Consider the following 14,187-nt stretch of genomic DNA (forward strand, 5'->3'; position numbering starts at 1 on the left):
AGTGGCAGCAGGAGCAGGGAGGTGATTCTGCCCCTGGACTCAGCGCTGGTGAGGCCACACCTCGAGCGCTGTGCCCAGTTCTGGGCCCCTCAGTCTGGGGAGGGTGTTGAGGGGCTGGAGCAGATCCAGAGAAGGGCAATGAGGCTGGGGAAGGGACTGGAGCACAAGTGCTGTGAGGAGAGGCTGAGGGAGCTGGGGGTGTTCAGCCTGGAGAAGAGGAGGCTCAGGGGAGACCTTCTCACTCTCTACGAATCCCTGACAGGAAGGGGCAGCGAGGGGGGGAGTTGGGCTCTGCTCCCAGGCAATAGGACAAGAAGGCACAGTTGTAAGCTGTGCCAGGAGGGGTTTAGGTTGGACATTAGGAAGAAATTCTTCACAGAGAGAGTGATCAGACATTGGAATGGGCTGCCCAGGGAGGTGGTGGAGTCACCGTCCCTGGAGGTGTTTAAGCAGAGCCTGGACGTGTCACTTGGTGCCATGGTCTGGGTGACAAGGTGCTGTTGGGTCACAGATTGGACTCGATGATCTCAGAGGTCTTTTGATGCTGTGATACCGTGATTCTGTGCCCCGCTGCGGCCGCTCCAACCCGGCCCACCCCGTGAGGAGCCGCGGGCCGGGCCGAGGCGGGACTCGAACCGGGGGCCCCGAGGTCTCCGCGCCATTCCCGCGGTGCCACCGCTAGATGGCGCCGGCCCAACGGGCAGGGCGGGGGCTCGGCAGCGCCGCGCGCTCCCCTGGCGGCCGCTGCGCGCCCCCGCCCCCGCCCCCCCCGCCGCCATGGCGGAGCGCGCCCACGTGACGGCGCGGCAGCCAATGGGAGCGCGGCAGGGGGGCCCCGGCCGCCGTCCCTGTGGCCGCCATTAAAGAAAAAGGGTCTCGGAATTACCCGGGAGCCGGAGCCGCTCCCGCCCCGGCCGTGCGGGACCCGCGCCCAGGGCTCCCGCCGCCACACGATGCCGCGGCCGGGCAGCCGCCGACAGAGGCACCGCTGAGGGGAGGGCGACGCGCCGGCGGGGGCTTCGCGGGCAGCGACTCCGCCAGCGGCAGCAGCAGCGGCAGCAGCAGCGGCGGCCGCCGCGTCCCTGTGTGTGTCGGCGGCGCCGGGAATTGCGGGGCTGCGACCCCCTCGGGGCTGAGCAGAGCCCGGAGCTCGGCCGCCGCCTCCCCGCCCTGCCCGGGAGCCCCGGGGAGGGGGCCCCTCCGCCCGCCGCCCCCGCGGGACCCGCACCTGAGGAGAGCGGGGGGTGTCGGGCTGCCCCCCGCGGGACGCGCCGCGCCGGACCAAGACCATCGCTTCATATTTTTCTCCTCCTCTTCTCCCCCCTCCTCCCTTTTTCTTCCTTTTTTTTTTTTTTTTCCCTCTCTCTCTTTTTTTTTTTTTTTTTTTTTCCTCCTTATTTTTTAAAGGACCGGCCTCGCCGCGGGGCTGGTCCCTCCCCGCCCCGCCGCCCCCCGGGCTCTTGCGGGGGTCGCCGCCCCGCTGCCCGCGGTGACTCGGCGGGGTCCGCGCTCCCTCCAGAGACTTTTGGGGGTCCCCCGGCCCCCGCGGACAGCTGGGGGGGACCAGCCCCCCCGAAGACACTCTGCGATTCGCCCCGTCCTCCTCCCCCGACGGGGATCGGCCTCCCGGAGACTCCTCCATCCTTCCCCGGAGAGACTTCGAGGGTCACCCGCAATTTCCTCCTTCCACCCCTCTCCCCCTCCCTCCTTTCCCCACGGAAGGATTTTTTTTTTAACCGACGGAGGGTATTTTGGTTTCGCCCTCGCTGCGAAGACTATTTCGCTTTGGGGAGGGGGGGTGTTTTCCACACGGGAATTTAATCCCCCGCTGGGCTGCTGAGGAGACTTTTGCGGCCTTTCTCTCTCAAGGAATACCTTCCCCCCTCCCCTGCCCCCGCAGATGTTTTTTTGGGGTACACCCCAGGAAATTTTTCTCTCTCTGCCTTTACGAATTCTTCAGACTGGCCTTGCTTCTGGCCCCTGAAGTTTGTTTTTATGCTTTTAAATTTTAATTTATTTGGAATATTTTTGGAGCAGGGGAGAAGAATCTAACCCCCCCACACCCTGTTGCCCTCGGACTCCGAAGAGACGAGCCTGGATTTTTCTCTCTCCCACGGCCAATCCTTCCCAGTCATTCCACAATTTGCCCCTTTCTCATCTGATGACTAAAGGAACAGGAGGAAGAGAAGGGGGGGTTCTGGATTGATTGCCCCCGCTGGATTATTTATGTTTTCCTACTTCTCTTGCTTGGCATCTGAGAAGAGAGGAAGGAGGGATGTCAACTGATTTTTAGCCCTAGCCCCCCCGGATTAATTACCCCATTTTTATTCTCTTGTTGGATCAATTACCCCTTCACCTCACCTCCTCTCCCTCCCCTCCTTATGCGAACGAGAAGACAAGAGGAACGGGGAGGATTTTGATCTTAATCTCCCGTCGTTGGATTACTTACCACCTCCCTCTTTCTGCTCTCCCCTTCCACTGTGGCTTTACCCCCCCGGTGGAGCTCCAGAAGACGAGAAAACGTTCTGACTTCCTTTAAAAAAAAAAAAAATTTTTTTTTTTTTAATAATTTTTTTTAATATATTTTTTTTTACCCCCCTCTCTCGTCCTATTCCCCCTGCCACTATTTCGCGTGCGCGCGCGTGTAAATCCCTTATTTAATTGTATTATTATTTGTGCGTGTGCGGAGCCCCCCTCCCCCTTTCCCTCTCGCTGTCTGTCTCTCCCTCTCTCCCTCTCTCCCTCTCTCTCTCTCTCTCTCTCTCTCCCTGGCTGTCTCTTTCTTTCTTGTCGGAGGCTGTGGGATAATGGCGTGTGGGTTGTGGCTGTGAGGATGAGTTCCTGCTTCGTGCCGAACGGGGCCAGCCTGGAGGATTGCCATTCCAACCTCTTCTGCCTGGTGAGTGGCGGCCCCGGGCTCGCAGCCGCCCGGGGACACGGAGGGAAGGGAGCCGAGCTCTGGGGGAGGGGGAAGGGGCAGTGGAAGCAAAGCAGCCATTTTTAGCAGAGCTTCTGTTGGATGAGCCCTCGGAGTAGGCCCTGCCTGGAGCAGCCAACTCTCCCATGCCCCTCTGGTTCCCCCTCCATCGCTGTCTGTCTCGCCTCGCCCCTCCCTCCGCTTTCTTCCTGGATAGTATCCTCCCTGCAACTCGCCTTTTCCTTCCCTTTCCGTGCCTCCCAACTTTTCCTCCTTTCTCCCCGTTGCCCGCCTCTGATCCCCTGCCTTCCCATCCCCTGCCCCTGCTCCTTCCAGCCCCACATCTCGGGCAACTTTCTCTTTCCTCTCCCCGCTCGTGACATCCCAAAAGCCGAGCCGAAACCTCCCTTCTTCCTCGCTTTTAGACGGATCCCTTTCGCTGCTTGTTTTTATCCTGGAGGGCTGGTTTTGGTGATGCCCTCCCTGGGATCGGTGCTGTCTCTGTGTTTTGATGTGCACCATTTTGTAGCCCTTTTTAACCCAAGTATCAAGTCGCTCACGTTGTTGAATTTTGGTGGCTCCCAAAGTGAATTCGATATAACTGGCCTGTGATGCAATTTTTGGTGGCTGTGCTGAGCTGTTTCATCAGCTTTTTAATGCAAATGAGCCGATCTTAGCTGACTGCCTGATATTTATGATTCCAGAGATTGTTACAACAATCCTGTGCCGAGCTGTGGCACTAATATTTTCGGATGGAGGGGGATCTGAACGTGCCTGCAGCCTGCACCAGGCCCGCAGCCCCATATTAACAGTGTATTTTTAAATCTGTAAGTGTTTCTAAAGTATCAACTGTTGCAGGCAACCTTTCATCCAAATTGCTCTCCTGCTGAAGGTGGGGAGGCTGCCATGTTACATTTAAATGTTGCAGTAATCTTTTGTGTGTTGTCATGCCGGGGAGGCAAAAAATAGTAACTTCTTAGCAAATGCCAGCCTGCCTTGTTGTCCCTCCTGGGGGAGAACCCGGGGCAGTGCCTCCCCTACCTGCCCTAAGGTGACTGGGTGAAAAAACTTAGCACCAAAACTTGGGGCTGCCATGTAGATAATCCAGGAATTGTGTTTCTCTCTAGACAGAGTAGGGCCTCTTTCCCTATATAAAGCAAATTTAATTTTTGCCTAGAAGGGGGTCCAGTGGCTCAAAATCGATGTGGACTCAGGTCTAACGTGTAATTTAATGATAAAATTGGGATCGAAGTTCTCGGGATGTGGTGTGAGGAATGAGAAGTATGATAGCTCCTGGTGAAATCAGGGAACTCGAGAGGCTTCCTGGGGGAGATGCAGAGAATGTTTTACAATGGAGAAACTTGTGAAATTTTCCAAAGGAGTAGATGGCTGGAAGAATGTGTGCTTGGGTTAGATTTACTGTATTACCTATTTCCACGGGGTAATCTTGGATTGAAAAGGTGGTGTGTGCATAAGCAAGTGGAAAGAAAGATGTCCTTTGCTAAGGCAAGTGTGTGGGAGCTTGGGCAGTTGCAGTCTGTGAATAATTCACATTATTCACTCGTCTTTCCCTCACTGACTTTAAATCAAATCTGCCTTTTCTCTGTGTGGTGAAAACGAGCAGCTCTTGCTTTACTGCAGTTATTCAAAGAGATTTTAGACCAGGATTCCTGCTTATTTCCCCTTCACAAAACTCACCACCGCGATTTCCGTTAAATGTTGTGCCACCAATCCTTCCTTCCTCCCTTCACCTGGCTGTCTGTGGGGGGGGTACCTGCCTCCATGCCTGATGTTTTCCTTCCCTTCCCTCAGGCTGATCTCACTGGGATTAAATGGAAGCGCTACGTGTGGCAGGGCCCAACGTCTGCCCCGATTCTCTTCCCGGTCACGGAAGAGGATCCCATCCTGAGCAGCTTCAGCCGCTGCCTCAAGGCCGACGTGCTCAGCGTGTGGCGCCGGGACCAGCGGCCGGGGCGCAGGGAGCTCTGGATCTTCTGGTGGGGGGACGACCCCAACTTCGCTGACCTGATCCATCATGACCTCTCAGGTAGGAGGACGTTCATTTGGGCAGCGAAAGGACCTTCTGGTCAGTCCTTGGGTCACTGAAAGGATCGTGGTGCTCAGGGCTGCAGGCCCTGAGAACATCTCTACCAGAGAAATGTTGTCTATGGAGATAGATTCACTGCTGCAACCCTCCCCAAATGATCCCAGCAGTGCCCAAACACCTCCTGTGGGTTTAGGGCACTGCTGGATTCTCAAGAAACCCTCACCAAATTATTCCACCTCCTGTGGGTTTAGGGCACTGCTGGATTCTCAAGAAACCCTCACCAAATTATTCCACCTCCTGTGGGTTTAGGGCACTGCTGGATTCTCAAGAAACCCTCACCAAATTATTCCACCTCCTGTGGGTTTAGGTGGCCTTGAACTCCTGGATTTTCCAGAAACGCTCCCCAAATTATTCCAGCAGTGCCCAAACACCTCCTGTGGGTTTAGGTGGCCTTGGACTGCTGGAATTTCAAGAAACGCTTCCCAAATGATTCCAGCAGTGACCTAAACCCACAGGAGGTGTTTGGACACTGCTGGATTCTCAAGAAAACCTCACCAAATTATTCTACCTCCTGTGGGTTTAGGTGGCCTTGGACTCCTGGATTTTCCAGAAACCTTCCCCAGATTATTCCAGCAGTTACCAAACACCTCCTGTGTGTTTAGTTCACTGCTGATTTTCAAAAATCCCTCCTCAGATTATTCCAGCAGTGCCCAAACACCTCCTGTGGGTTTAGGTGGCCTTGGACTCCTGGATTTTCCAGAAACCCTCCCCAAATTATTCCAGCAGTGCCCAAACACCTCCTGTGGGTTCAGATCACTGCTGGATTCTCAAGAAACAAGTTTTTGCTCCCCACTTGTTTCCTTGAAAAAAAAACAACAAACAAACCACAAGCCTATGGATTTTGGCAGCTTCTTCCTGAGAAAGCTGTGCTGAAAGCTGTGCCTCTGATTCACAAGTGATGTCTTAAACATGTTTTGATAAGATCCCTTTTGTTGGGCAATTAGACTTTTCAAATTCAAATAGTAAAGCCCCTTTTTTTTTTTTTGTTATACAATAAGAATTGTAGAGATCCGGGCAACTCTTGAGCTGTTTGGAGTTGCTTTGGTTGGGAAGCCCTCAGAAGGAGGCACCTGGAACTCACCAGCTGCTTTGGTGCAAAAAAAAAATCTCTAAACCTCGTGTTTTAATGATTTCTCTCTGCCCCTTTCCCAGTGCTCTGAACCTGCTTTTCCAACCCAGCCTCCTGAAAGCCTGACAATATTTGTATTTCTCAATAACGTTGTACTTCAAATTTGGCACCTTGTTTTGGAAATGTTTGCTTGTCGAGCTCAATTCCCCAACGCAGACGGTTCCCAGCTGCTTTATCAGCAAGGTGACGAAGTTGATATTTAAATTGTGGGAGTCTAAAGGTGAGACTCAACTAATCCCAGGGGAAAAAAGAAACTGGACACATCCCTCCAATTTCCTTTCAAATAACGTGCAGTGTTCAGATTACTGAAGTGTAAAACGAGCCCAAGGTTTGGTGACCTGGTAACCAGAAGTTGCTGGTGCTGCCTGGTGTGTGTGGATAAGCTGGAGAACAAACAGGAGTTTAAAGTGCCACTGAGGAAGTTGACTTGAAACAATTTAATAACGTGTGGAATTTTCATACAAAAATAAGGTGATGTGAAAAAACAATTGATGTTTATTTCTTTGAGTAATTGACTTCAAAAGGTTGGGATGTTGCTCTTATTCCCCTCTGTCCTGGAACTACAAACTTTGCATTTTAAATGGCACTCACACTGTGTTTCGCTTGGTATTTTAGTGCTTTTAAGGCTTCCTTATTTTGCCCTATAAATAACCTCAGTTTTGACCTGCAGGGAACATCCTTTGTGTGACTGAGATGTGACTTAGGCTGAATGCTGGTTTTAGCCTGGGCCTGCCCTGAGCCAAGACCAACACTGGTGTGAAAGTGTCTGCGTGAATTTTGCGGGATTAAATTGAGGCCAGCGCGTTACGGCGTGTTTGGAGTGGGAGATCCAGGGAAATTTAAGCCATTTGGAAAATGCACTTCTGCACTACCTAAGCTGAAAAACTAAAATTATTTGTTTGAGCAACTTTCTGTGCGTTCTCTTGGATCTGGCTGGTGATTTAGCACAGAGGGACCTCCTGAAAACAGCAGTGGGGTGTTCAGTGAGCGTGTGTTTGTGCTCACACAGAATCACCCTTGTGCACAGGTAGATAAGCAGGTATCATCCCAGGGATTTACCAACTCTTAACCTCTCTGAGGGCAGAAGGGAGAGATAGGAGAGGATTAGACTCTCCCAGCCACGTCTTTGGGTATTTTCTTTGGTCAGGTCACCTGTGGATGTCTGTGCTTCCCCAGAGCCATTCCACATGTCTTCTCCATAATGCTCCTCACTCATGGGACTGTTACCTAAGTCTGGCTCTGATACCTCGGGTTTTTCAGGCGTGTTTTTGTCTTCTTTTAAATAAAAAGAGACATTCTAATCTGCTAGTTTGCTTGGCTCTTCTGACCAGAAGTTGATGCAGATGCTCCTCAGCTGGACTGCAGGGGAGGAGGCTGAGGGCTGCCCACACCTGCACTTTTTCTCTTTCCTGTTACACAAAATCTTAATGTGAATCTGGTATAAGAGAGAATTATGGCTGGGCCCAAACAATGTTATCTGACCTTTGTCGCAGCCTAATGGATTTTTTTCCTTGGTGGACAATTCCTCCTGGTAATTCACACTGCCTTGTTCTCCCGGTGATTGCTTGTAACATTTTCCACGGGAATGATAAATGGCTTCTTAGCAGAGGCTTGTTACCTGCAAAATTGATTGGAAATTGTTTGCTGCTGAAGGTTGAGGTGCTGCCTCGCTCAGAACTTCTCTGCTGGACGGGTGAAGGATTGTCCAGAAGGAAGAGGGGGCTGGGAGCAGCCTGTCTCTTGGTGCCTGTGCACAGACTGCTCCTGGGGAAGTGGCCCTTGAGAGAGCACTGGTTAGAAATCTGCCAGAGCTGTTCATAACTTCATTCTGGCTTCTTGTGGTACAAAACTCTGCCTGGAGAGGTTGGTATTGTGAGAGTTTCTGGCTTTTTTGGTGATTTATAGTTTGGGTGAACAGTGGCTGCTCAGTGACACATCTTGGTTATCAGCCCTGAGGGGTTTAAATATGCTCAGTAATCCTTTTGTCCCCCCCCAAGATCACTTCAGAAGGGAATGTACAGTTGTGTGGATGTACACCTATGCACATCAGATTAAAAAAATAAATGATCACCCTCTCCTCAGCTGTACATTCCAGAAGTTCATTCCTTGCCCTGGAGACACCTTTGAATGCAGCTACTGGCTCTCTCAGAGTTCTACCAGGCCCTGGATAAGTGTCTTGTTGATGGTCAGGGATTGCTGGGGCCTGGGGGCATGTCAAAAGGAGACTTGTTCAGAGCTGCTGATTGATCAGGAATATTGACTTCACTCCGTCATTTATTTCTCTTTTCCTTCCCTAGGAACCCACTTACTGTACATAACACCAAAAAACCAGGAGCCTCTTTCTACCCCAGCATAGCTAGAGGCAGGCAGAAGTTAGTGAAATGTTATTTTATCCTCTAACAGCCTCAAAGGTTATGTTTTTGTTGTGACAGTGAGGCTTGATTATAGTAATTCTTGCAACTCAAACCTTGAAGTCGGACATCTCTTCCAATTTCCGAAGGCAACGGGCTCTGGCTGCTCTGATCAGCAGTTATTTTATCAGAGAGCTTCCTCCTTGCTTTCAGGTGGCTACCTACACACTTGGAGTTTTATTTTTTAAATTGGCACTGGATGATTTCAAACCTGAGAACAGTTGGGGATGAATTATGTCCAAGACACGGTCCCAAGGAAATGGTTACAATCTGATTAATGCTTGGATAGGGGAATGCTGCTCTATGGCTTTGACCTTCACGTTGCATCTGTTAAATGGGGAGCTGCAAGATGCATCTTTTGCAGTCTGGTGTCTATTAAATTTGGTTAATTTACTTTAAAAATTAAAGAGTTTTTCTCTGTGCCTGTCATACCTCGAGATAGTCAGTTTTTGTTTGCTGAACTCTCTTCCTCCCGTTTGTGTGGGGGGTGAATGTGTACAAATAATGCTGGTTGTAGGAGAGCTTGGGGGAATCCTGGTGCTTGTCTGTGGATCCTGTGGTACCAACAGCAGCAGAAATGGCAGCAGAGACCAATGTGTTGTGTAGTTCTTGATACATGTGCATTATAAATCAAATCCTGTCTCCAAAAATCTGTGAGTGGTTGGACTGTGCTGATGTCAGCACTGAGTGTCTCCTTCAGTACAATGGAACCAGGGGCTGAGCCAGTTATCATTCCCAGGGGCTGCACAAACCCTGCCAGGTCCAAGCAGTTGGCAAAGGGGATTTGGAAAACAGTTCAGCCAGTGGTGCTCTTTTAAAATAACAATTGCTCCTTGAGACCCTTTAACTCCTAAAAAAAAAAAAAAATGACAAAAGAGGATGCTTTTCAAACCATCCTGCACCTGAGGTGAGCACAGAGAGCTCTGTGGGAAGGATCTGTGTGTCCTGTGGCTGTCAGGAGAGGCATTCCCAGTGTTCCTGCTGCATTGATGCTTCAGCATTTCCTCAGTCCTCCATGTTAGAGATGGAGCCACTTCAGGAAAAGTGCTGAGAAGCATTATGCAAAAATTGCTGAGCAGCTTTAGCAAACTTCTGGGCCTTGGGGTGAGCACCAGCTCAAAGATGACAAATAAGGAAGTTTTTTCCCATTTTTCCTGACCAACGTGCCTGTGAAATCCCTGTGGAGAAAGGTGAAAAATACTTTGTGCCAGGAAATGAGGATTTGGCATCGTGTCACGTTGGTTGTGTGTGCAATGTCACATACCATGCCTGTAGAAATAATAATGAAAATTTAACAACATACATATCCTTGCCTGTGGAATTACTCAGGCAGTGGGGAGGACACTGGATCATTTATTTAGGAAGCTTTTCTGGCAGTGCAGCCCAGCCAGACTTACCACAGAGAGTGAGGGAGAGCAGTTACCTTGTTATCCTCATAAAATGTTGTTGTAACAATTCCTTGTTATCATCTTATCCTTATGTGTGTGCCCAGCTACACACTCACAGAAAGGTCAGGCATTGAAATTTTCAGTATTTAAACATTCTGCTGGCAAACCTCTGTGTGTGATGCAGGGGGAGCACCACAAAAAGGAACCTGGGATGGTGCTGGATATTTTCACTCTGGCAGTTTGGGCAGTGATTCCTTCTCAGGTGATGAAATTTTCCCACTAGTTTGGATATCCAGAGTCCTGTATCCAGACTTTTCAGTGACTGTGGACAACAGACACAACTCTGCCAGGAACAAACTTAAGTTGTCTTGCTGAGATTCTCAAATTGGTATTTGTAAATTGTATTGATTTCCTTTTTCCCTGCAAAATCTGTCGCTTCTCACTCGTTTCATGAGGCCCTCCAAGTAATATTTCAGTAGCTTAACTGGGCAACTCTTGCTTTGTGAATTTAATTTAAAATATCTGAGAATTTAAATATAATTTTTTTTTTAAATAGGAAACTTTTACTCCAAGTGTTTCTCTCCTGTTATTACAATGTTGTACAGAGCAGCAATTTCACACCACTTGGCTTATTTACTTCCCTTGTAACCTGAAGCTCATAAAGGAAGTTTGATTGTATAAATCAGGTTTATATCAGTGTGTTTCTATAAGTGGCACAGTGTCATGATGGCAGAAAGGAAGAAGGGGGAAAATCCATTCTCAAATGTCTTCTTAAAAATTACATTTTCAAGTCTATGTATTTATCCATTGCAGTATAGATTTGTCATTATATACTGTTTCTCAGGAATCCTTGAATTAATATATTTGACTGAAGAGCTGTGAGTAACAAACAGGGTTTAAAAAAAATCTCCCTTGAATTAAATTACCGGGTTTAAAGGTACTGCTTTTTCAGAATTCACTAAAAATTGCAAGGGTTTTATATTCTCCAAGAGCACCACACAGACAGAAGGGCATAATCAGGAAAAATGAGCTTTAGTGTTTCAGGTGAACTCGAGGAAGAATATAAAGTAGAACATAAAAATACTGAAGGCAAGTGGCCTCCAACTCCCTCAATAAAATTGGGTGGTGGTGATATCAAGGAGGTGTTGACTGAGAAAGTTTATTTATGTGTAGTATAAAAATTGCTTTTTCCTGGCCACTGTTTCCATTAATTCTTCAGTTCCTGATAATTTTTTAGCTTCATTTAAGGAAAACTCCCTGCCTAATACTTGGTGTAAAGAGAGAGGGAGTGAAAATCGTTCTGGTGGGATATGGTACAGATTGTTTGATGGATTGACACGTTGCAGAGGAGTTGAATGGTTTGGACAGCCAAGAGAACTAACCAAAAATAAAATACTCCTAACCTCCAGGTTGCCAGAGCTCTTCTGTGGATAACACTTGTCCAAAGTGAAATTGTGGCTTGACACCTTCTGAAAATGAGTCAGCAGCTTATTTTGGTTTGTTATCACTGTCAGATTGAACAATGTATTGTTTAAGAAAGATGGGAAGACAACGGTGCCTCTTCCCCTCCTTTAACGAGTGGTTGATGGTGGGAGGGGTTTTCTCATGTTGAAAAAACAAGAATTTGAATTCAGAAGAAAAATAGTTGGCAGGTGTGAGCAGATGTCATGTTCCTCTCCTTCCATCCACCACTGTAAAAATGGGGGAGGGGGAATGACTAAATAGGCTTCAAAAAGACAGAGAACACTTACTGCTCTTTTTCTGCATGAATTTGAATAATGTTCTGAATGATGGGATCTTTCACTGGCAGCTGATTTCACCTTCCCTTTCTGTGCCAGGGTGCACTTCAGTCAGAGCTCGTGGTTTCGGGGACCAGCCGTTCCCCCCGAGCAGGCTTTGGAAATCCTGGGTTTGACTGTCCTTTCCATCTGAGCCTTCCACTTTCCCCACACAATATTCTCTCCTCTGGGAGCTCTGCTCTGGCAATAAACTCAGGCAGGTGGGAGAGCTTGGAAGGGTTGCATCCTGTGGGAAGTTCTTGGGTGGAAGGTTGTCTGTGTTGGGTGGTCCATGAACAGCTGGCACTTTGTGGTGGCCTCAGCAAACGGGAGCGGTGTGACACCACAGTGCAAGGTTGGAACTTCTTCAGTATCTCTGTGCTTTCAGCACCTCCCCTCTCATTGATACCCTGTTGTGCCAAACCAAAATCAGGCAGAGAGCTGGAAACAGCTCTTCCCACTCCCTCTTCCAGTGGGTCATGGATGTGCTTCGAATGAGTCTTTTAAAGCACAGGAGCCCTTTCCAAACTGAGCATTTAACCTTTGAAATGGCCTGGGGTTGATTGTGCAGGTAAAGTCCAATATCCCTGAGCTCTGTAGTTAATGTTTGCTCCTTGTTTGGCACCAGGCTGGCCCAGCAGTGCTGCCCACGGGACAGGGCTGTGCCTGGGCATCTGCCACAGCTGGGGCACAACCTCTGTGCTTGGCACGGGCACTTTATACCCTTGGACTTTGGGCTGCTGTTGCTCTTTGGTACAAGTGTCTCCTACCATGTTTCTTTACTGACTTACTTGGATTATCTTGGAGCTTTACAGTTCTTAAACCCAAGTTTTTGCTGAGCTCTGGCCTGGAAGGGAGTGGTGGGGCTGTGGGAAATGCTCTTCCTTGTTTTTCCTTGTCTTTACCAGAAAATCATTTCATGTAGTGATTCATCTGTAATGATGCACAGCTCCTCTTTTATAAATGATGGGGCAGGTCTGTTTACTCTTATTCTGTCCCTCAGAAAAGGCTACTTGGGGTAATTTTCTTTTACTCACAATACTGGTCTTGAGTGGGAATGGACTTGTGTGGAATCAGGAATACACAAACATGGCCAAAAGTATCTTGAAATTCCCTTCTCTCTCATCCCTGTCATAAATATTGTTTATTGTACTAACGTGTAAGGTTATTTCCTAAATAAAACTCTTAGGTGTCTGGTTTTCTAGATGCTCTCTAATTTAGGGATATTGAGACTTTAGTTAATAATATTGCAACCTTTTAAGCTTGTAAGTGGCTTCCAGAGAAAGGTGAAGGGGCTTATTTCCAAGGGGGATTTAAGATGCAAGGGCTTGGCTGTGTGTTGCTGAGGTTTTCTGACCACGGGGCAAACCAGTGGAAAGCTGTTGGAATCCAAATCCTTGTTGTGCTGAAGCAAAGGTGAACTCAAGTCCCTGGAGGTGGCAGGGAAGGCAAGAGGGACAGGGAATGTGAGGATGAGCTGGTCTCACATTGAGCTCTGCCTGGAGGTTGGAGCAGTGACCTCCACAGGTCCCCTTGAACCTCAATTATTCCATAACCATCCAGAGACTGAAGTACAAATACATCTTATCTCTGTCAGACAAACTCCTTTGTCTCTGCTGCTACCTGGGGTGGAAAAGCTTTGGAATGGCATTGGAAGAGCCACTCCAGGGAGAGCAGTAGCAGATCCTGAGGGGTAGGTGTAAAACACGAGACACGAGGAGTTATGGCCATAAAGATAAGACCTGATTGCCCTGATTTAGGGGCAGGATCTCAAGTTTTATTATGTTATCCTCCTTGTTATTGCTGGGAATGAATGGTGTCACATGGACATGGGGAGACACCACAGGAACTTCCAGATGCTCCTCATTTTACCTGGGGGATGCAATTGTGGTGCCAGGGCAGCTCTCTGGGCTGTGCATGTGCTTTGAGGGCCCTCCAACCCTGCTGAGGAGCCAGAGGGGAGGAAGAGGTTGCAGTTCCTTGTGATGAATCTTGCTTTTCAATCTAGCAAATGGACTTGGCTTGTGTAGGTTGGATTCCATGACTGTGGTTGATTTGTGGGACACACAAGATGTCAGTGTTTCACTCCAGAATCCCATCAGGAGAGCTGGGCTTTGTCCTGCTGCTCACTGGTTTTTATCTTCTCTTCTATGTATAGAAAGCAGAACTCATCTGCTTAAATATCTTCATTTTTTGGGTTAAATTAAGAAGAAAAATTGCAATTTTGAGTCTTCTGTGGAGAATCAGGTTGCCCTTACCAATTTTCTGAATCTGAGTATTCCTTTTTCATTATCTCCAGCAAGCTGAGTGTTGAGGGTCAGTTATCAAGGACACTCGTGCCTGGCTTTCCTCAGTCAATGCTACTCAAAGACACCAGGATAATATTAAAAGTTTGGCTTTGGGATATTCATTTTGAAGCATAATTATCAAGTAACTGTGCAGGATAAGTAACCCAAA

At 48.6% G+C, this 14,187-nt stretch overlaps 1 protein-coding gene and 1 long non-coding RNA gene across 4 annotated transcripts in view; one reads left to right on the top strand and one right to left on the bottom strand.

The window, feature by feature from the left end:
• Positions 1–1,986: 1,986 nt before the first annotated feature.
• On the bottom strand, positions 1,987–3,288 carry LOC135425598 (uncharacterized). Of its 2 annotated transcripts, XR_010435659.1 has the most exons (3): positions 2,888–3,288; positions 2,450–2,533; positions 1,987–2,254 (listed from the first exon to the last, which is right to left on the bottom strand). It is a non-coding gene; the product is annotated as an uncharacterized LOC135425598 (long non-coding RNA). The 2 variants fall into 2 exon arrangements; XR_010435658.1 differs by having other exon boundaries at positions 1,987–2,533.
• Positions 2,578–14,187, top strand: part of MED13 (mediator complex subunit 13) — a 53,430-nt gene continuing 41,820 nt past the window's right edge. Inside the window, exons 1-2 of one of the 2 annotated variants that reach the window (XM_064678018.1) lie at positions 2,578–2,899; positions 4,730–4,964. In XM_064678018.1, the coding sequence (XP_064534088.1) occupies positions 2,834–2,899; positions 4,730–4,964 (301 nt within the window). In that variant the 5' untranslated portion in view covers positions 2,578–2,833. The remainder of the gene's footprint in view (positions 2,900–4,729; positions 4,965–14,187) is intronic. The other variant, XR_010435645.1, reaches the window with a different exon arrangement.

This window comes from Pseudopipra pipra, chromosome 21 (genome assembly GCF_036250125.1).
Source record: "Pseudopipra pipra isolate bDixPip1 chromosome 21, bDixPip1.hap1, whole genome shotgun sequence".
Taxonomy (NCBI): Eukaryota; Metazoa; Chordata; class Aves; order Passeriformes; family Pipridae; genus Pseudopipra; species Pseudopipra pipra.